We start from the raw sequence: 23,065 nt of genomic DNA, 5'->3' as shown, positions 1-23,065 counted from the left end.
CATGGAGGAAGATCAAGAGTCATTCTGTCTGGCTTCAGAAGGGAGAAAGGGAGTTGAGGCAGGAAGAAAGCATCTGGTTCAACATAGAGACCTTTCAAATAATCAGAATTTCCCAATGGAGAAAGGAGTTCCTAGTTACCAGAGAAGCTCACTCTATTCCATTTTATAAGTAGTAAAATAAGTCATGAGGATAAGATACCATAACTGAGGGGCATCAAGGAAATCAGAAGATAAGCCAGTGTGAATGGCAACAAGCCCTACCTTCCTATTCCTCCTCTGTTGAGAAATCTCTAGAAGCTTGGATTTGTAGATAACCTTGAAAACCATGGATTTTGGTTGCATGTTTTTTATTTTTTTATGACTCACAATAAGCAAGATGAAGAGCGTGAGCTTTGTAGTGAAATTCCCATCCTTGCTCTGTTATTTTTCAGCTGTGCAATCTTAGCTCACCTCTCTGGGTCGTTTTTCTTCTGTAAACAAAGTAAACTATCTACAATACTGACAAACAGGATCCAAGCTAATGTATTTCTTGCTGCGCTGGTAAACATTATGGCAAAGCGGTCTGAATTTATCGATATATGAGACAGGCAAATTCAAGCCTTCTGGCCTTTTGTACTTGGTGGGGGCTGCGGGTGGCAGAGATCGGGTAAACAAACTGTGCTACATCAGCAAGCACATATGCCAAAACTGCACTTAGGATGCAGATACGGAGGCAGGCAAATTCTGAAAGCCTTCCAAATCTTAGTCTTCTCCTTTCACAGGAGGAATAAAATAAGAGGTGATAAATGAAACTTTCCTGTCATTGCTGAGAAACTACTGTGTTAGGTTTTAGACTCAGTGTCCTACCAAATCCTCACAATGGTTTAGAAGGGTCAGAATTGATGATCAGGAGGCTGAACTGAAGAACAGGTTTGCAGTTGTCTTATGAACCATCCCTAAAGCCCTTCTAGACCTATACAAGGCCTCTGGAGTCTCGTGCTGTCTTCCCCTGACATGACCAAGACTAGATCTCCCCCATCTCACTACAGTGGCCACAGCATTAGGCCTGAGCAACTTTGCCCAAGATTCAGCTTGGAAGCAGGCTGGTAGCTGAGGGCCCATCACATCCTTCCTGAGAGCCCCACCCCCACTCCACCCCCAACACAAACACAGCCTTTTACTGGGATTCACTGAGGACACTAACAGATTACCTTTTCTCTTTGTCCCCCAGTGTGATGGGGTTGGGGTGGACCTGAGCAACATCTTCCTTGAAGGCATCGCCATACTCAACATTCCCAGCATGTACGGTGGCACCAATCTCTGGGGAGAAACCAAAAAGAACCGGGCTGTGATCCAGGAAAGCAGAAAGGTTGTCATTGACCCCAAGGAACTGAAATTCTGCGTCCAAGGTAAGTCAGGCATGAGGAAAACTGCTCTAGGTCAGTGCCCTGGTGAGAGGGTATTCAGGTGGGTGGTATTCATACTCTGGGGATACACTGACTCATCATCCCTGATGTTGCAAAGTTTACAGCCTAATTGAGAACAGAACATTAATAATAAAGGAGCTCTTAATGACAGCCAGTAGTCAAGCTGTGTGACTCCATGAGGTCAGGAGTCAAACGCTGCTCCTGCCAAGGTTACCACTGTCTCCCATAACTATATCCAATAGTCAGCCTTCATCTCACTTCACCTGTCAGTGGCATTTGACCCAACTGATCCCTGTTCCTGAAAATACTTGGGTTCTAGGACTCCACATATTCCTGGTTTTCCTCCTACCCCACTGGTTACTCTTTCTCAGCCTTTTTGGCTGATTCCTCATCTTCTCTCTAACCTCTTGATGCTGGAGGGTCCCCAGGCAGGATCAACAGCCTTCTTTTCTTTACTGTATGTACTCACTCCCTTGATGACCTCATCCAGTGATGAGATGTTATTTAAATACATGACTCAGCATGTCCAAAACGGAACTCCTGATGTCCCTCCCCCAAACCTTCTCCACCCACAGCCATCTCCATCTCAGTTAATGATAGCTCCAACCTTCCCGTTGCTGGAGCCAAAATACTTGGCATCATTTTTGACTCCTGTTTTTATCTCATATCTCATATCCAATTTATCAGAAAATCTGTTAGCTTTACTTTTAAAAGTAAAGGGTACACTCACTTCTCACCAGTGCATTCCTACCACCTTGGTCTGAGCTACCATCCTCTGTCCCTCGGGTTACTGCAAATCCTTCTAAATGAATTTTGTGCCTGTAGCCCTGTCCTGTGCAGCCTATCCCACCACTGCTTCAGAGTCGTCGTCGTCGTAGGCAGCCGTCCGTCTCGAGAGACGATGGTGTAGCTTCTTAAGAGTCTATCTGCACCACCGAGAATGGCTGTGCAGTCCGACTCGGGAGTGACACGGTATCTGTCTCCTCCCGTGTTGAATTGACATCTTGCGATGACGCTGGAGTGTCCTCTCCAGTGGAGCTGAAGCTACAGAGCCTGGGCAGGGTGATATGGAGGGTCTGCTGTTGCCCATGCAGCAGACCCCCCCCTCTCTTCGCAGCTGAAGGATCCAAGGGAAAGATGGAGTCAATACAGCTTGGCTTCAGGTGCGCCGCAGGAGTTGCCGGTGTTGACTACAACGTCAAACCGCCTTAGGGACTCCGGCTCCGGATTTTCTGTCGGGGTTTACTCCCTTAGCCTTTCCCCTGAAGAGGTATGCCGCAAGGCAGCGGAGGTTTTTTGGAATCAGAGTTTTCCTTCTCTGATGTGCCCTGACTGGAAGATCGAACCAGCGACACTTAGCTCGCAGGCCGACGCTCAATCCACTGAGCCAAACCAGCCAGGGTTTACTGCTTCAGAGTACCCCAGCAAAAACATGGCAGATTATGCCATGCTCCTGCTCCAAATCTTGCAGTGGCTTGGAGTAAAAGCCAAAGATCTTCATGTGTCCCATTACTTCTGAGACTTCATCTTGTAACTACTCTGCCCCTTATTCCCTTTGGCTTCTCTAGCACTGCAGGCTGCTTCCATAAACTGACTATTCTTTCTGCCGGAACAACCAGTTAGTGTGCCTTAGAAGCCATCAACTGTGACTTCCCCCTTTTAACCATCAAGATACAGAACACAGCTTTCTGAGAGTACCCTAAAAAATGCCTTTACCTCTACCCCTTACCAGCCATTTCCACCAGTGAACCAAGTGGGAACCCAATCAGAGTTTCTGGCAGCTCTGACTGCTCTGTGGATTGGAGGAAAGGGCTCCACTGATCTTTAAGGGTTCTCAATAGACTGGTAAGCTGGGGGAGGGAAGCCATGTGCAAAGGTATCACACCAGGAGGCAGGAGACTGGGTTCGAGTTCAAGTGCTGCCACTAACTGACTTTTTAACACCTCAGTTTACTTTGCTGTAAAACCGACATCATATGTAAAATTTTGGTAGCTTAATGAATGGGATTGAACCAGATCATTGGTTCTTAAACCAGGCCTCCTTGTTGTAAGTGAAGATTCCTAGGGCCTAGCCCAGATCCACCTAATTAATCTCTGGTTGGTTCCTGATAATGAGCTCCCCAGACTACTCTGATGAACTGCCAGGTTTGAGAACCACTGACATAGATGAGTGTCTGTGAATCTAGGTCTTTCCCAGGCTATCAGTGCTAAGATTGGATGTGATCCCACCAATAGACGGAGACAAAATATGGTTGACCATTCATATAGGGAACGGTTACTTGCTTGTTTTGAACCCATCTGTTAGAGAACCAGATTCTTATATTCCAGGTGAAGTCATCAAGAGGTGTCATCTTACATCTCCATCCTTTAAGAGAGGACTCGGGAATTTTTATTTATCTCTTGCCCTTTCAGGTCCCCTTTATTTCACACAGTAAACTCAATTTGTATAAATTATTAAACTGAGTAATGTGTTCCTCCTTCCACCCTTGGCAGGGGAAGTTGTGGGCTAGTAGAAGGTGGGGGAAGCACTGGAAATTGTAGAAAGTTCTGAAAACTTTTCCCACCCTGGTGCTCCTACCTCAACCCCCACTCTGGCATCCAGCCCAATCAGAACAGAATCAGAGGCGACTCCTCCCCTCCCCCAACCCAGGGGCTTGAGAAAACTCTTGCTGAGGACACATTCTGGTTAGGACTCAAGGACAGCCTACATCTTCCCCTTACATATCTGACCGTATTTCTTCCCCTTCAAGCAAGAGTAATGTGTCTGCTGACCACTCTTGACTATCATGTACAGGAATGTACAGGAACTCTCTTCCCCAAATGCCCCTCGCTCACCCCCAGAATGTGCTTTCAGAGCTAAAAATGAAGCTACTTCCTGTTCTTTGGAGAAGGACATGAGCTGATCACAGCAGGGGCTGGGAAAGGGGCCCTGGCTCCTGGGCTTTGCAAAGACACTAACATAGAGCTTTCTTTTTGAAAGAGCCATGATCTCATGTAAGCTGAGATACTGGAGACAAGCTCAAGAGACAACCTATTTTAGTGGGAAAGCATTGTCTTGGGAGTCAAGTGACTTGTATTCCAGTTTTTACTGCCTCTCACTACTGTGTGACATTGGGCAAGTCCTTTCACCTTCTTGGGTTTTAATTTTCTTTATCCATAAAATAGGTGAGGCGACAATCATATAGATTTATATAGATTATAAATTCTGTATGGCTCCACAAAACTAAGGCATGGGCAGGTTTTGATCTAGATGGACTCCTTGAACAAAATTGTATGGCCAGTTTCCTCCTTCTTGCAGGCTACTTTCTCCCACAGTTTATAGGCCATCGGCTGAGAAGGCAAGGATCTCTCTCTGCAGGCTCTTCATTTGTTGGGATTTTTTACTCCTTGGCAATTTCATTGGGACCGGAGATGAAGGAGGAGTCAGGAGAGAGTAGTAGGAGGGAAGAAATTTATCATAGGAACTACAAGAGGAAATGACAATAGAAGGGGTTACTGTCAAATCTTTCTTATGATAAATCCGTCTTTGCCCTTGGAAAAGCAATCCAAGGAAGATTATCATTCAGGATTAGCATGGAATGAATTCTATAAGAAATTAGTTGATCAGAAAGCATAAGGGGAACTGGGGGAAGCACCAAGCAGTTAAATGGCCAGGGTTTACATTTACACTTTAGTTTTATAAACCTTGGGAAGCGACCTCAGCTCCCTGAGTCTCAGCTTCCTCATCTATAAAATGGGCATGATACCATTTAGCTTTTTATGAATATGATGGATATGAAAGTGTCTGGAACACAGTCTAAGCTCAAACTTTAAAAAAATAAAAAAATTCCTCTCACCTTTAATCCCATTATACGCTGGAGCATACCAGGTGAACTCCTGATTTTGAAGTTTTTATCTTTAGCATTTCCATCTACCTGCACTATCACTAAGGAAGAGTAGAACTCACGCCAAACTGCAGACCAGACTTTGTCCTAGCACATTAAACTCATACCATCAATTGTACTGTACCCAGTGTCCTCTTTCCCAGACCTTTCAGATTCCAAGAATAGAAGAGGACATTATTTATCTTTGTATTCCCAATGCCTGATCCAATGTAGTTAGTCAAGAAAAGGTTGTTGGATAAATGAGACTTAACAGAGATACTGGTTCTTTTAGTTTCTATAACACCAATAAAAGTAGTGACAGATAGTATCTTGTATTTATATTTCATTTTGGCTTGTAAATAGTTTTGCATATATTAACTTAAAGTAATTCTAACCAGAAACCCATGAGCTAGGGTATTCCCACTCCCATCCATATTCCTATTTTATATTGGAGAAAAACAGAGGCCCAGAGCAGGGGTAGGACTTCCATAATTTATGTCCAGTGGTTGCATCAGAACCAAGTTTACGATTTCTAGCCTAGCCGCAAGAGGCTAGTATCCAACTAGAAAATGTATTTGATGTCCTACCGTGTGTATTTCACAAGCCAGGTACTCAGGAAATGGGAAGAATTTATGACCCTGTCTAGGAAAGGCTCTACATATACTTACTGAAATTCTGCTCCTCCTGCAAGGCCTTCCTCAAGTGTCCTCTCCTTCCTGGAACCTATGGAAGTGAGTTCAGATCTGAATTCCTAGAGCATTGAATTTTGCCTCTGTCTGGACAGCACACTGATAATAGGTGGCCCTGTTCCATAGGCATGTGCATCCTTATCTCCTGCCAGAGCTTCACCAGGTTATAATTTTTGCAATTCCTGGTGTAAAAAGACAGGGAGGCAGACACTGTTAGTAGAATGTACACTTTGAGTCAATTTCCCTGCAGTGGGGACATGCTTTCTGTCATTTATTTAACACACTTATGAAGCACCTACAAAGTGCCAAGCCCTGGGGAACAATGAGCAAAAATAAACATAGTTCCTATAGCCAGTGGTGGTGGTGGTGGTGGGGGGTCAGGTGTCAATAAAATAATCCCATAAATAGGCATATAATTAGGTGATAAGTGCCAAGAAGCAGAGTTGCATGGCTATCCAGAACCTCAGCAAGACCAGCAGGCCAGTGTGTAGCTCACAGGTGCACCTTACTAGCCTGGTACTCAAACTAATGGAGCAGGCACTCACAGAGGCTCCCTCCTGGTGAAGGCATATAGTCATCAAATCTCGCCCAGAGGTTCTGGTCTAGGAAAAGGAAAACCCTCCTGCTTCACAGTCAGTTGACTTCACTACTTTGCAGGGCACACATGGTTCAATCTGTGTCACACTCTGCCTGCATGGATTTTCACTCATTGTATGGCCTATACTCTGAACCCAAATGAAGGGAATAGGATGCCATCCAGCCGTCTGAGAATCACACTCCCAGCTGAGGAGCTAGAGCTCAGAGAAGACAACACAATAATAATTGTAAGCACATGAGTTCTCTGATTCTTGGGGCTTTCTTTTCACTTATGTGAAACCATAACAAAAGTGACCTGTAGGGTTCAGGAGTTGCTCAGGGTTATAGGGTCCCAATTTTCCCATTCAGTACAGATCTGACAAGAAAGACTATCATAGTGAGCCATAGTCAGCCCCTCACTACTCATTTGGGTTGAGAGAAAATAGAAATATTCCTAGAAAGTGTGCATTTCACAGAGATCTCTCTGGCCAAGGTCTCTCCTGGGGACTGAGACAGAGTAAGGCAAGTGACCCCTAAAGAGCCTGAGGGGTTCTTGAGGGGGACTATGTGCACTGGGACTCCCCTAAGCTCTGGGAAGTAACCAAGACAATGCACATGTCATTCCTCTTAAACGCCTCCAGGCCTACAGAGACTTCGCTTTGCTTTTTATAGAAAGTCACAGCTTTGTCATTTAGTCCTTCAAGTGCCCATGTTGGAATCGACATGGCGCAAAGTAGGCATTCTATTTCCCCTCTTTACATACCCTACATGCCCTCTCCTACAACCCACTCCTACAACCCACTACCCCTCCCTGCATTCCCTGCCTTGTTAATGGCATCACCTGTGGCCCAAGCTAGAGACCCAGAGTCCTGCATTTGCCCTCACAGCTGGCCCAGGAGGTCTGCCTCCCATCTGCCTCCTGTCCTCAGTCTCCTAAGCCCCCATCTATTCCCAGTTGACTCCAGATCAGGCAGTTGCTTCTGTGGCATCTGGCGTGGGCTGCCTGCTGGACCCTGCAGGTGAGGCCAGATATGTTTTTGCAGCATCCAAGTGAAAGCCGCACAACCTGTTTCTCAGATGCCTGTTTCTATAGAAATTATGATGTTTTCTATGTAGTACTGAAATCCTGGAGTCGCAGGTCTCTTAGAAATTTAGAGATCATTTTATCCTCTAGGTAAGGAAAGTGAGAACTGGCGAGATGAAGTTGCTTGCCCTTGGCCAAACCCAGACTGAAATGCAAGTCTTTTAGATCATACGGGCCAGCCCCAGGTCCACTAGAGCAGGGATTGGCCAATGTTTTCTGGGAACCCGCAAGGAGCAGGAAGGCGAAGGCACCCTAGCCAACGGCAGTGACAGCAGTGTGGAGCAAAACAAGAAGCCTGCAAAAGCCTACAGCACCCAGTATTCCTGGGCAGTCTCCCATCCAAGTAGTAACTAGGCCCGACCTGCTTAGCTTCCGAGATCAGAGGAGGTCGGGCACGTTCAGGCTGGTACTGCCTTAGATGCAAAAGCTGGCTTCGGGGAGCCTCAAGAGCTGGTGCTCACCTCCAGGCCCCTCCCCGCCTTCGGATGCATAGTAACTATTAAAATAGGCTCTGTGGGCCATAGAGTCTCTGATGCAACTATTCAGCTCTGTCCATTAACCTAAAAGCAGCTGTGGAGAATACATAAAATAGTGGGCATGGCTATGTCCCAACTCGTTTACTTACACAAACAAGCAAGAGGCTGAATTTGGCCCTCCAGCTGTGGTTTGCCAATCCCTGCCCTAGAACCCCATGTGGTTCACACCCAGCAGCACTGGCATCACCTGAGAGTGTCAAAAATGCAGACCCTCAAGTCCCAGGCCAGACCTCTTGCCGCCAAATCTGTGTTTCAACAAGATTGCCCATGATACTGAAGTTTGAGAAGCACTGCTCTGGTGGGCCGGCTACTCCTCTTAAGATTGCCAGGAAGGAACGTTATACATTAGAAAGGTCACATAAAAAGGTGGCTCTGGGACCAGAACCTAAGTCCTAGTGTTTCAAACATGCAGTTCTTTTCTACACACCCATTTCTGGCTGGCCCTGATCCAGTTGGAATTCACTGGAAACTCAAAGCAAAGCAAGCATTTATTCTTCTCCAGCTGACTTCTAAATCAAGAAGACTCAAACTCACATAACCCCCCGCCAAAAGACCTGGGAGGAGCTGGTGAGGTAGAGGCTGCTCAGCATCTGCAGAGGGGAAACTTGCTCACACAGGTTCAAGCTGGAGTTAAACTCCAACTTAATTCCTGCCTTAGGAGGTTTGCTTCTCAAAATAGAACCACAGAGCCAAGGAACCTTTCATTTTTTACACGCAGGAGAAACTTCTAGACTGGCTCCTTGGCAGGCCTACATACCTTACATTTTCCCTCTTGTGCTTGCCTCATCTTGGCCCCTACACCAGCCCTTGTTCCCTGTAGCAACTGTACAGCTATTTTATATCAGGTGCCTCCTAAGACCCAACCCACAGCAAAATTCCATGCTGGCCACATGCTCTGCATGGCATGAATACTAGTGTCCTTCTTGATCTGTTTCTAATGCATGCAAGAAGTGTTTCATCTTCTTAATCAACCAATAAATATGTGTTGGGCTGAGCACTTACTTATGGGCCAACCCCACTGCATATTTAAATAATTTAATCTATTTTATGGTTGAGGACACTAAGGTTAATGGGGTAAAAGAACACACAAACAATATACAATAGAGCCTAGATCCAATCCTGCCTTCAAGAACCTACAGTGCTCCAGGTTCTGTAGAGGATACAAGCAAGAGTGCCACATGGCCTAGCCCTTCAGTGGTTCAGAGTATACGTATAGGAAATATACGTAGAACAACCATGTTAACACTAGCATGAGACGCAAGCAGCAGAAACAGAGTATCATATGAGTGTGGGAGGTAAGAAAAAAGGGGGTCCTCCTTAGACACTCTCCCCAGCTGTCCAGCACTGTGCCATGCTCCTAGGAAGTGATCCATAAATATTTAACGAATGAATGAATGAATGAATGAAATGAATAAACAAGATAGAATGTGCTGTGAGCGCTAATGCTTGAAGGTGGAAAAGGACTTGAAAGGACAGTGAATGAGAGAAGGGGAAGATGGGCCAGGAAACTAGCACAGAGAAGTAGCAAAAAACAAGGGCATGGAATTTGTACATGATCCTTTGAATAACAGGAAGAGATGAAGGGTTTTAAGCCAGGAGCAACAGGAGGTGAGAGTAGTGTGCAGTGTGGATAGAGGAAAAGGAAAGGAACTGGTAGCAAGGAAACGAGTTAGGAGGCCAATGCAGAAGACAGACTTAAGCTCTAAAACCCTGAACTGGGAGTCAATGGCCCAAAAAGGAACAGCCAACAAAGTCAACAGGAAGTGGGAGACAGACAAAGGGGATACTGCCAGGTGGGAGGTTCCTCCCTCCCCACAAACAAGCCAGCAGGATCCCAGCATCTCCCTCCATGCTCAGCCTTCTCCTGTTCGCCTCCACACCCAACCCCCTCCGCAGTGCCAGCGCCTGTTCACAGAATGGATGCCCTGAGACAAAGGCCTGCATCTTTTCCACCTTCAGCATGCTGCCAGGGCCCATCCCTTCCCATTTTCAGGCCACTTCATTGAACATTTGTTAGGCATCTACTTGAATTTAGCACTAGATGCTAGAAACATTTTACATTCATCATCTTATTTTAATCCCCCACAGAGATACTTTATAATTAGAAAATGAGGCCCAGGGAGGTTAATTGACCCGTCCAAGGCCACACTAATTGGTGGATCTGGGACTGGAGCCAAGTCCTAGAATTCCAAACATGGCATCTTCCTGAACACACCACAGTACTCTCCCCCAGTTCCCCATTTCTGGCTGATCCTGACCCAACAACCAGAAAACACCCTTCCTGATTGCAGCTCTTTTCTAGCTTTGCCTTTCTGGGGCAGGTGGGTAGTGTGAGCATCTCTAAGCTGTGGTGCATTTGGTCAGTGTAGATCGCTGCAGTATGTGTGTCATGCCTGAAAGTCAGGTTTGCGTTGAACTAGAAAATCTCACCACTGATTGATTTTATTACGTACACTATGCCTGAAATTGAAGCTTCTTGAGCTCAGTGAGCAAAGTAATGCCAGATAATACATCAACTGGTATTTTGCCATCAATTCATGGAACTCAGCATTCTGCTTAATAGGACTGTGTTGCCAAGCATCCTGAGAAGAGGTGAGATGAGGCTCACCCCATACCAAGCTCACTTCCCTGGTTTCAGACACTCTATCACTAAGAGTTTATCTCTGCCTTGAGTTCTTTATTCTGAGCTTATTTTTGGAGTCAGACAGGTTTGAATTCCAGCTTTCCCACATGCAACTTGGTGATATTAGGCAAGTGCCTCTATCTCTCCAATCCTCAAGGATGTTATTGTTGTTTTTTATTTTTGATTGGGATAATAGTTTCTACCTAATAGAATTGCCATAATGATTAAAAGCAATAACCTTTGTAAAGCTCTAGGCCTTCCTGGCCTGGAGTCTGTGCCCAGTAATGGTCATTCTCTTCATATCTTCATTAGGATCACCAGGTCAAGATTCCCTATAGCTCCACCTTCTCCCAAGCCTTACAAGACAGTTTCAATCTTGGTTTTTCTCAGAGGCATGCTAATGTCAGACCATTCCTTCAGGGCCATTTCCAGGAGATCCTGTCTTCCTGAGAAATTCCCCACCACACAACTCTACCAACACACTCCTTCTCCCCTTTTGAAGCACCTGACGCTTAGCATAGAGAGGTTTAGAAGCCCCTTCCCCAATATACAGAGCCTTCATGAGAAGCCTGCCTAAACCTGGAAGAGAAAGCCACTCAGAATGGAGGGTTCCTGCCCCACCTCTCAAGCAGGCTGTCAGAAACCAACAACAGTGGTCATTCTGAGCCAGCACTGCCTCAGTGCAGGGTTGCACTGAACATTCTGCCTTCTGCACAGTCTGAGGAACGGCGAGGACTGATGCCAATCTGCCCTTGACCCACCCAGCAGTCAGAAAATCCAGCCTCCACTGCTGTCATGGGAAGAACTCAGATAGACCTTTAGGATAGAACACCCCCACCCCAATATGGGAAAATGGAGGCCATGAGGACGGAAGTGACTTCCCCAAGATCCCATAGCCAGATAGCCAGAGTAGAGACAGAAATCCTGACCCCTGCTTGCTGGTCCAACACATTCCCTCTCCCTCTGACCCTGCAGCCTCTCTCCTCTTCAGAAAGCAGAGGTTCTGGTTGACTCCCTTTCCTGCTTGCTTCTATCTGGATTATCCAGAGCCTGAAAGGGCTTTACAGACCGCTGGGAGTATAAGAAACCTACAGCTAATGTGATGAGGGCAGGCCACAAAAGCAACTCTCCTCAGAAGGGGTGCCCAGCTGGACTAGGGGTGCCAAATCAATGCCTGAGAGATCTTCATACCCTATTCTGCTGCCCCTTTGCTCAGCTCAGGAATGAGAGAAGGCCTGATCATTGTGGGACTGTGTTGTGCACTTGCACACACACACAAGGCAAGGAAAGAAAGTAAAGGACTTCACTTCCGAATAAAAAGCTCAGTATCCTCCCATGAAGGGCAGTCATACTAAAATCTCAAGGTCACAGTATCTCTGATCTTTGTATCTCTTCCTCAGCACCCGATTCTTCCCCCTCCCTCTCCTTCCTCTTCCCCTGCCCGTCCTCACCCTACCCCTCTTCTTCTCCGCCCCCTTCCTCCTCCTGCACTACCTTCTCTGGGTTATATCAATTACCATCTGCAGAAGGTCGTGCACTTACCTTGTAGCAAAATCAGAATTTCCTGAGTAAGTCCCTTTCCAAGAAAACAAAACACCACAATAGCAGCAACCGTTACTTGAGGGCCTGTGTGTGCTCTCTGCTCAGGGTACATGTTGGCATCACTTCTGAGCCTCACAACAACCCTGCCAGTGACCTTTTATATCCACATTTTCCAGATGAAAGACAGACTCAGGGAACTTAAGTGACTTCTCCCAAGATAATAAGATGAGTGAGTGCCAAGCAATAGGATTCAGACTCAAGCCTGTCTGAAACCCACAGTCTAAGCTTCACTGCCTGTCTCAGGAGCACATTCTTTATGTTGTGTTTACAGAATGCCTTAGAATCAGCCCTCCTACCTGTGTAGTTGGCTGGCCAGGGACTGTGTGCCTCTATTCTGTGTCTGAGTGAATATCTCTAGAGAAAGCACTGGTCATAGATTATTATTCAGCTTAGTTATGATTGGGGTACTTGAGGGCCTGGTGCTTTGAGATGCCAGGTGGGAACATGGGGGTGGGAGGGGGGATCCTGTGTGGTCAGTTACAGCTTTCCTTTCTTACTCACCTTTTGTGCCCAAGAAAATCCCAAAGACCCTTCCGCATCAGAATATCAAGAAACAGTCTTTTGGGGTTCTTTCCATCTCCCCACCCCCAGGCTATTTTCAGGTTGCCACGCTTCTAAGCTGGCTTTGAAGCTCTTTAGCCAGGAGCAGTCTTTCATCTGCACAAACCAGACCCAGTGGGAAGCTTAGACAGGCAGATCAGTTCATGGCTTTGTTGGGCTTTGGGTGCCTGAGCCTCCAAAGGCACGTGGCCCATCTCCATGGAAGTTTGGAGGCAGGAGATGAGCCCAAGGTGACACCTGCCACAGTATTGGCAGGCCAAGTCTGAGAGAGGCTGGCTAACTACACTCACCTGTCTAGATTGTGAGGACTGAACCAGGCCCCACAGCACCTCCAAATGTGACTGTATTTGGAAATAGGGCCTTTAAAGAGATGATTTAGTTAAAATGAGGCAGTTAGGGTGGGCCCTAATCCAATCTCACCAGCATTCATTTAAGAAGAGGGAATTTGTGGGGGGTTTTAATTATATTTTATGGATTATGCTATTACAGTTGTCCTTATTTCCCCTCCCCCCCCTACCCTGCACCACCCACTCTCTCAGGCAATCCCCCACTATTGTTCATGTCCATGGGTCATGCATATAAGTAAGAAGAGGAAATTTGAAAGAACAACAAACTAAGCCCAAAGTGAGCAGAAGAGATAACAATAAAAATTAGAGCAGAAATAAATGAAAAGAAGTCTAAAAAAAGCAATAGGAAGGATCCGTGAAAGCAAGCGCTGGTTCTTTGAAAGGATAACAAGATTGACAAACCTTCAACCAGGTACATCAAGAAAAAGAAAAAGAGGACCCAAATAAATAAAATCAGAAATGAAAGAGAAGTAACAACTGACACCAAAGATATACAAAGAATTTTAAGAAAATATTAAAAAACAGTTATGTGCCAACAAATTGGACAATGAGGACAAAGTGGATAAATTCCTAGAAATATACAATCTTCCCAGACTGAATCGTGAAGAATCAAAATATGAATAGACCAATTACAACTAATGAAAATGAAGCAGTAATAATAATATATTAAAAAAAAAAAACTCCCAACAAACAAAAGTCCTGGACCACATGGCTTCACAGGTGAATTTTACCAAACATTTGAGGAACTAACACCTATCCTTCTCAAACTATTCCAGAAAAATTCAAGAGAAAGGAAGACTTCCAGATTCACTTTATGACACCAGCATCATCTAATTCTAAAACCAGATAAGGACACTACAAAGAAAGAAAACTATGGGACAGTGTCCCCGATGAACATAGATGCTAAAATCCTCAACAAAATATTAGCAAACTGGATCCAGCAATACATTAAAAAGATCATACACCATGATCAAGTGGGGTTTATTTCAGGGATGCAAGGTTAGTACAATATCTACAGTTCGATAAACGTATTACACCCCATAAACAAAAGGAAGGATAAAAATCACATGATCATATCAATAAATGCAGAAAAAGCATTTGATAAAATCTAGCACCCGTTTACAATAAAAACGATCAGCAAAGTGGGAATAGAGGGAACATACCTCAACATAATTAAGGCCATATACAAAAAACCTACTGCCAACATCAAACTCAATGGGCAAAAGCTGAAAGTGTTTCCTTTGTTTCCCTTAAGATCAGGTACAAGACAAGAATGTCTGCTTTCACCACTCTTATTCAACATAGTACTAGAAGTTCTAGCCACAGCAAACAGACAAGAAGAAGAAATAAAAGTCATCTTAATTGGAAAAGAAGAGTAAAACTTCTTATAGCAGATGATATGATATTGTATATAGAAAACTCTAAAGATTTCACCAAAACACTACTCGAACCAATAAATAAATTCATTAAAGGAGCTAGATACAAAATAAATATCCAGAATTTAGTCGCATTTTTATACACCTATAATGAACCATCAAAAAGGGAAACTAAGAAAACAATCCCATTTACAATTGCATTTAAAAAATAATAAAATACCTTAGAAAATTTAACCAAGGATGCTACAACCTGTACTCAGAAAATTATAAGACACTGAAGAAAGAAATTGAAGAAAACACAAGTATATATCATGTTCATGGATAGGAAGAATTGACATCATTAAAATGTCCATACTACCCAAAGCAATCTATAGATTCAATGCAATTCCTATGAAGATACCAATGGCATATTTCATAGAACTAGAACAAATATTCCAAAAATTTATATGGATCCACAAAGACTGGGAATAGCTGCAGCAATCTTAAGAAAGAAGAACAAAGTTGGAGGAATCATGCTATACTACAAGGCCATAGTAATCAAAACAGCATGGTGAAAATAGTCTATTCAGTAAATGGTGTTGGGAAAATTGGACAGATACATGCAAAAAAACAAAATTAGACCACCTTCTTACATTATACACAAGAATGAACTCAAAATGAGTTAAAGACTTAAATGTTAGACTCTAAACCATAAAAATCCTAAAAGAAAATATAGGCTGTACGATCTCGGACATTTCTTGTAGCATTATTTTTTCTAATATGCCTCCTCAGGCAAGGCAAACAAAAGAAAAAATAAACAAGACAGGCTATATGAAACTAAAAAGGGTTTTCACAGTGAAGTAAACCATCAACAAGATGAATAGACAACCCACTGAATGGGAGAACATATTCACCAATAATATATATGATAAGTACTAAATACCCAAAACTTACAAAGAAATTATAAAATTCAACACCAAAAAAAAAAACCAATCCAGTTAAAAAATAGGCCAAGGACCTGAATAGACACTTCTCCAAAGAGGACACACAGATGGCCAATAGACATATGAAAAGATGCTCAATGTCACTAATCATCAGAGAAATGCAAGTTAAAACCACAGTGAGATACCATCTCACATCTATCAGAATGACCATCATCAGTAAATCAACAAACAAGTGCTGGTGAGGATGTGAGGGAAAGGGAACCCTCATGCACTGTTTGTGGGAATTCAGATTGGTGCAGCCGCTATGGAAAGCAGTATGGAGTTACCTCAAAATTTTAAAAAGGGAACTGCCTTATGACCCAGTGATTCCACTTCTGGGAATGTATCTGAAGAAACCTTAAACACTAATTCAAAAGAATATATGCACCTCTATGTTCACTGAAGCATTATTTACAATTGCCAAGATATGGAAGCAGCCCAAGTGTCCATCAACAGAGGAGTGGATAAAACAACTATAGGACATTTACACAATGGGATACTAATCAGCGGCAAAAAGGAAGGGTATCTTACTCTTTTTCAAAACTATAGATAGACCTGGAGAGTGTTATTCTAAGTGAAAAAAGCCAGTCAGAGAAAGACAAGTACCATATAATCTCACTTATATGTAGAATCTAATGAACAAAATAAGCAAGAAAACAAAATAGAAACAGACTCATAGATACAGAAAACAGACTGACAACTGTTAGAGAGGAGGAAGGTTTGGTGGCTGGATGAAAAAGGTGAAGGGATTAAACCAAAAATAAAAATAAAAATAAATAAAAGAAGAGGAGATTTGAATACACAGAGATACCAGGAATTTGCATGCACAGAGGAAAGACCATATGAAGAGGCAGCGAGCAGGTGGCCATCTGCAAACTGAAGAGAGAGAGGCCTCAGAGTAATACAACCCAGCCTGCACCTTGATCGTGGCCCTCCAGCCTCCAGAACTGGGAGAAAATAAAGTTGAGGTTTTTAAGCCACCCAGCCTGTAGGGTTCTGTTATGGCAGGCCTAGCAAGTGACTTTGCCCTATACGGACACAGCTTTAAGCTGTCACCCCCAAACTGAAGAACATGTGCAGTTTCTCAGTTTTTTCCTTTACCCCTGCAACTCCGTATTTGTCTATCAGAGGCCATTTTTCAAGTAGCGATGAATTCCTTTTTGCATTTCTAATTAATCTGGCACATACCCTTGCCAGTAAGAGCTTCAGATCAATATTGGCTAACTAGTGTTACCCACCGAACTGATATGATTCCAGCCCAAAGCGATGACACCTAACAGCCCAGGTAACCTGCACTGCTGTAACCCGAGTAAAGGGACCACGCCCACAGGTTTTATTGTATAACACAGCTGCCCAAGGGGAGGGAGCGTGCTTCCTCACCACTATGATGGTTCAGAAATTCTGGTGCTGTCACATAGTCAGGGTTTCAGTACCTCCACTGAGGGTTGCTAGGTTTCCTGGACTAGCCCACTGCAGCCCTCAGACCTAAATCCTGGAGTGCTGATAGAGGGGGAAATGGGGTGGAAGTTGGACTGAGGGTAGCAGGGCATCCTGTTAGGCTAAGGATCTTCCACACTTCCCCAGGTCACCATAAGTCGAGAATACAGATCATTGCACATGTATATACTGTGTTTTCCTTGCATTTTAATGACAGTTTTCATTAATGTGAACCAGCAGCCAGGATTAGAATGAACATAAACATTATGCATTAAGGAAGAGAGGCAAAAACCAGACTGGGTCATCATGATATGTTATATGCAGATTAAATAAGTTCATTCATGGAAGAAAGCTTGTTACCGAGTTCAATCAAGGTGAGTAGTTATCATTATCATTATCATTATTAATTATTAATCATTATCTTTTCCTCTTTTAGGCCTGTCAAGGTTTTTGACACTAAAGCATGTATCTTCTTTAGTTTGTTCAACAAACATTTATTGGGGCTGAGCTAGTTGCTAGGTATGCAAAGAAATAAAACAAGGACACAGCCCTGCCTACAGCCTTCAGCAGATTTGGGACAATGAGATGACCAGAAAAAACTGTGGGTGAGATCCACTATCTGAGCCCAGGAGAAAGAAGAAGCCTGGTGCCTTGGGTATTCCTGGAGGGTAAAGAGGACTTCTTCAGCCAGAGGGATATCTGGGTAGGAAACAGGGCTAGATAGCAAATGGTCTTGCATGCTTGGCTAAGGAACTAAGACATTGTCCTTTGGGCTTCCAGAGCTACCTAAGGGTCTTAAGAGGGGAGTAGGCAGGTCAGATGTGCCCCTTAAATATGAGAGCTCTACCTGCTTTTACCTGTCCGTTTTTTGTTTGTTTGTTTTTTTAATTATTTATTTGTTTGTTTGTTTTTAGAGAGAGGGGAAAGGAGAAAGAGAGGGAGAGAAACATCACTGTGTGGTTGCCTCTCACTCATGCCCCCAGTTGGGGACCTGAGGTGCAATCTAGTCATGTGCCCTGACTGGGAATCGAACCTGCGACACTTGGTTCACAGGCCGACGCTCAATCCACTGAGCCACAGCAGCCAGGGCTACCTGTCCATTTTGAGCTCCAACCCCTCCTCCTGACAGTGAGGAGGACTAAAAAACTAAAAGCAAAATGGGGCTGTTGAGAACAAAGAAGTAGGCAAAGGAACCGAATCTGGGAAGAGATGAAAGGAGGAAAAACAGACTGAGCGGGATGCCCACCTAATCTGAAGCTCACCTGGACTTGCAGCCTCTCTGTGAATATATGAAACTCTGAGGGACATGGGAGATTTTTAAAAATGTTTTAGCCCAAATATTTTGGTTTGGGAACTCTTGTATATAGCTCTAGGAAGGTAGATAGACAATTAGAGGCTGTTGGCAGTAATCGGGATGAACGTGGCAGGAAAGGAAAGTGAAACTAATATATTTTTACTACACACTCTTTCACATACAACTGCCGTTTAATCACATAATCACACCTTGAGGTCAGTATCATTAGTCCTAATTCCTAATTTTCAAGTGAGGAAGCTCTATATCTAAGCAATTAGGAAGTAACTTGTTGATATTCCTTTCCACTCCAACTCCTGCATATGTTTGGGGCAACTTGAGCGTGCCCAAGAATCTTCCAGAAGGCTTGTTAGAACACAGACTATTGGGCACAGCCCCAGAGTCTCTGACTCAGTAGGTCTGGGGTGGGATCTGAGCATTTGTGTTTCTACCGAGTTCCCAAGAACCACACTGTGGAAACCACTGGCCTATAGGGATGGTCCGTCCAAAAACCTAGCCCAGTGGTCCCCAAACTGGGCTTCATTTTGGAATCTTCAGAAGCAAATAGTGATGTCTAATTCCCAGGCCCACACATTCTGATTTAACTGGTACAGGTGCAGCCTAGGCATCATTATTTTTAAAAACTCTCCAGGTACATTAAGTCCTCACGTAACATCATCAATAGATTCTGTGACTTGAAGCAAAATGTTGTACAATGAAACCAATTTTACTGTTGGTGAATCGAGTTAAGTTCCTGTGGCATTTCATTAATGTTACAAAGAAATGACACTGAACAAAATGACATTATTTGAAGACCTGCTGTAACTCTAACATGCAGCAACGTTTAGGAACCACTGGACTTACCTCACTTCTTGACTCATCCGTATCACCACCCTCTACTTTGATCGCCCGTCACTGGGGCAACAGATGGGACTTGTCATGTCCAGCACTGCTCACAGCACCTCTTTCCAACCTTCTTCCTCCCACTCTCTCAGGACACCTCCTAGAACTCATCAGGTCTCTTATTTACCTTCTCCCTTTTCATCCAGTCCTTCATCTCTTTCCCTGTTCAAACCAGGCCCTCTCTTACTACAACACCATATCCAGCCCCTTGCTCTTTCTTTGACCATATCTACCTGGGGAAGTTTGAAGAGGAGCATCTAAATCAAACCGCAGGCATGGAAGTCCAGGGAGGTTTCTTGAAGTTGATGACACTTGGGCTAAGTTTTGATGGACAGTAAAAAGTGGAAGAGGGCATTTCAAGCAGGAGTACAGCAAAGGTAGTGGCACAAGGGAGGGAAACAGTAGGGTTTACCTGAGAAACCACATGTTGTGTATGACCGGCACTGGTACCTAGCCCTACAGTGTCAGGAAACAAAACTGCACAGGCAGCCAGCCTCTTGCCAGATGGGGATGGGCCTCTGGCATTGAGCCAGGATGTTTACATCATCTTTACAAGTATGAAGAGCAGTTGAGGGGTTTTCTTTTAAGGCTCTTAAATTATAACACTAGTCCATACTAATAGAAAATATGAAACATCTAGAAAAGCATAAAGTAGAAAAAAACAATCACCTTTAACCTAATTACCCAGAACTCACCACTGTTAAGATTTTAGGGTAATTTGTCCTATTCTTCTATGCATATTCTTACAAGTTGAGAGCAGGCTGTGTAAGTAAGTTTATGTCCCCCCTTCATACTTAACATTAAACACACACACAAATATATATATATATATATATATATATATATATATATATATATATATTTTAATGTTTTTGAAATTTTGTAAATATTTTAATGGCAGCATAAAATTCTATCATATTGATATCGTATAATTTATTCAACTATTTTCATACAGATGGAAATGGGGAGGAGGAGATTTCACTACAAGCATACCTCTAAGACATTGTAGATTAAATTCCAGACAACCACAATAAAGCAAGTATTGCAATAAAGCAAGTGGCAATCTTTGTTGGTTAAGGGTCTTGCCTTCAATTTGTAAAAAAGGCAGTAAAGCGAAGCACAATAAAACAAAGTATGCCTATATTATATATGATGATGCAGTGTTCCTACTTGTATAAACTTAGATTCTGTCAATGGTTTCTTGTGATCTGTATCAAGAAAAAAAATTAATGAATCAGCAGTATGGAAGTTTCCTTCCAAAAAGTTTTCTTCCAGCTTCCATTCTCATCACAAGTGCGAAAGACTACACATTTCACCTTCTCCTCCCTGCTATCAGTGTTATGACTGAAGGATTTTTGGTGTGGGCATGATATGAGCAGATTTGCCTTTATAAAATTGTGTACTGGAGACTGAGTCAAGTGAGCCAAATCAGAAATGCTCTTGCCCTTACTGTCCCTCCTTTGCTTCCACATTCTTCCTTTTCCATTTCCCTTTTCATCTTTTTTCTTTCTTGGAGAGTGCGTATTAGTGTTCACGCAAACAAGGCACTTCACAAGGCTTTGTTACCAAGAACAGTGCTGAAAGGCCTATGTCTATGGTTGCCCAGCCCAGATACCCTCTTTTTATAGTTCTGTCAAAAAAAAAAAAAAAATCTCTGGACACTCATTGTCCTTAGGGAGAAATATTTTTTATACTCTCCAGTAAAATTGCAAAGTGGGTTTATTGCTAAATGAATTTCTTTCTGCATCCTGTGACAGTGCAATACTATAGATGACCATCCCTGTCCCTGAAATGTCCCTTCTCTTTCTCCTTCTTAACCCAGCAAATTATCTCAGTATTCATCCTTCAAGACCTTTCTTAAATGCCAGTGACACCTTCCTTCCCTATCTTGGCCAGTCAGAATCGGTTATTCAGGTCTCCTGGAACCTATTGTTCAATTACAGCATTTTCTCCACCATTTTCTAACACTCCTCTCCCTCTTAGCTAAAAATCCTTCAAAACTAAAATATTTGGTATATCTAGTTCTTAACAGAGTGCCTGGCAGTTGGTTGCTACTCAGTAACTGTTGTGGTGAGAAAATTAATGAATAAATTAATTCCTGCTTAACTAAGGCACATGGACATTTCATCTTAAATACTAATAAGTTGAAGAGTGTGAAGACAATATGGAGATGCTATGAATTGCCAAAACCACACTCTGAGTCATTGGTACCTAAAGTAAAACAAGCACCTGGTATACCAGTTGTTCTGATCCTGGATTCTAAGTTCTGAACATTTAATTGTTCTGTGTGCCTGGACATTGACTTGCATTCTCTTCTGTTTCATTTTAATACCAGATTTAATTTGTGCTTAAGTATCTCTGTGCTTGAAAAAGTTAAGGAAAGTCAGTGATGGCAGAATTTCCCAAAGTGTGTCCCCCGAAAAAACTACCATGGACTGTTAATAGGTATCACACAAAAGAAGAGTCTCGTGGTCCAATAAGTTTTGGGAAACAGGAATAAATAGGTTTCTTTACCTCAGAGCTTCCTGGTAGGCACTGTATTTAGGAAGTTGAAAGAAAAATCAGTTAAGCAATGGTAGAGAAATAGAAGAGCAGTCAAGTCTTCCTTCAGTAGTAGAGAGGAGTCATCCTAGCTTCTTTATGCTGGGAGATTCAGAATACAAATTCAAAGGCAGAATAGCAAAAAGTGTACCAAGATCCTAGCTCCTACGTGTATCTCCTCAGTCCCACATTTGTGCAAGCCGCTGCCCCCCACACACCCACCATGCTGATGAGATCAGCCTTCATTACTTCTCTTCTAGAGCCAGGAAGCAAGGTAATGTGTGGGAAGTGATAACTGCAAGGTAATGTGTGGGAAGTGATAACAACTTTTAGAGTTAAAGCCATTCAACAGAAAAATTTGTTAAAAGATCAAGACATTGTAAAAGCTGAAAAACTTGAGTCCATTAAGTCCTCTGCTTCTTAGAACATCTTGTTACCAGGGAATGTTTCAAAGAAGGAAAACATTGAACTATCACAGCTCTGTCAGATACCAAAGCCTGGTACAAAGAGCAACATTTTATAAGACATCTGTCTCTCTCTGCCACTAGAGAATCTTTAAAGTTCTGCTTCTCTTTTCTCCTCATTCTTCTACACAAATATAACTAACTCCTCCACCCTCTTCATCCCTAGACACACTCTACATATTTCTTCTCTCCTCTTTCCCCTCCTCTTCCTCCTTCCCTCCTCCTTTTCCTTCCTCCTCCTCTTCTTCCTCCTCCTTGTCTCCTCCCTCCCCCCTCCTCTCTCTCTTTCCTCCATGTTGATTTCACAGACACTGTTGAAATGACACAGTCAGCTAGGAGTATCTAATGCTTATTTAACGCTCTTTGGTAAGAAGGGAACTAATTAAGTGACTAGAGGTTTAGACATGTGTTGTTTATTGGAAGAAAACTCCTTAAGAGAGCCAGGAGCATTCTCCTAAACAAACATTGCCCTTTCATGACTTCTTGTTCCAAGTCCAAATGGGATGGAGATTTTAAGGAGACAGCATCTTTTCATCGATATGAACGAAAAAGAAAAGAGTACCACAGAAGGAGAATGGGAGTGTCAGTGGATGTAGAGGGGGAAAGCTATGTACCTGTTAAAGAAAGACTATTGTAATTTGTGTATTTGTTGGCAGTTGGTGTTTATCAGTGATCACAGTAGGTTAGACATTAGCAATGTTGACCCATTTGTGGTCAGCTCAATGGTTTGTTTAACTGTCTTCACTAGAAATACATCTATCAAGAGAATGTTTTTTAAACAAAAAAAAAAAGTAAAAACAAACCC

General features: G+C 43.2%; 1 protein-coding gene across 1 annotated transcript in view; it reads left to right on the top strand.

The window, feature by feature from the left end:
• The window catches only part of DGKG (diacylglycerol kinase gamma), a 184,104-nt gene that overhangs the window by 148,087 nt on the left and 12,952 nt on the right, over positions 1-23,065 (top strand). The window contains exon 23 of the mRNA XM_090275145.1: positions 1,211-1,388. Coding sequence (XP_090131271.1) covers positions 1,211-1,388 — 178 coding nt within the window. The remainder of the gene's footprint in view (positions 1-1,210; positions 1,389-23,065) is intronic.

The sequence above is a fragment of the Furipterus horrens genome, unplaced genomic scaffold (assembly GCF_987537825.1).
Source record: "Furipterus horrens unplaced genomic scaffold, mFurHor1.1.pri manual_scaffold_1, whole genome shotgun sequence".
Taxonomy (NCBI): Eukaryota; Metazoa; Chordata; class Mammalia; order Chiroptera; family Furipteridae; genus Furipterus; species Furipterus horrens.
The sequence above is the reverse complement of the archived record's forward strand: the minus strand, read 5'-3'. Positions and strand labels throughout refer to the sequence as shown.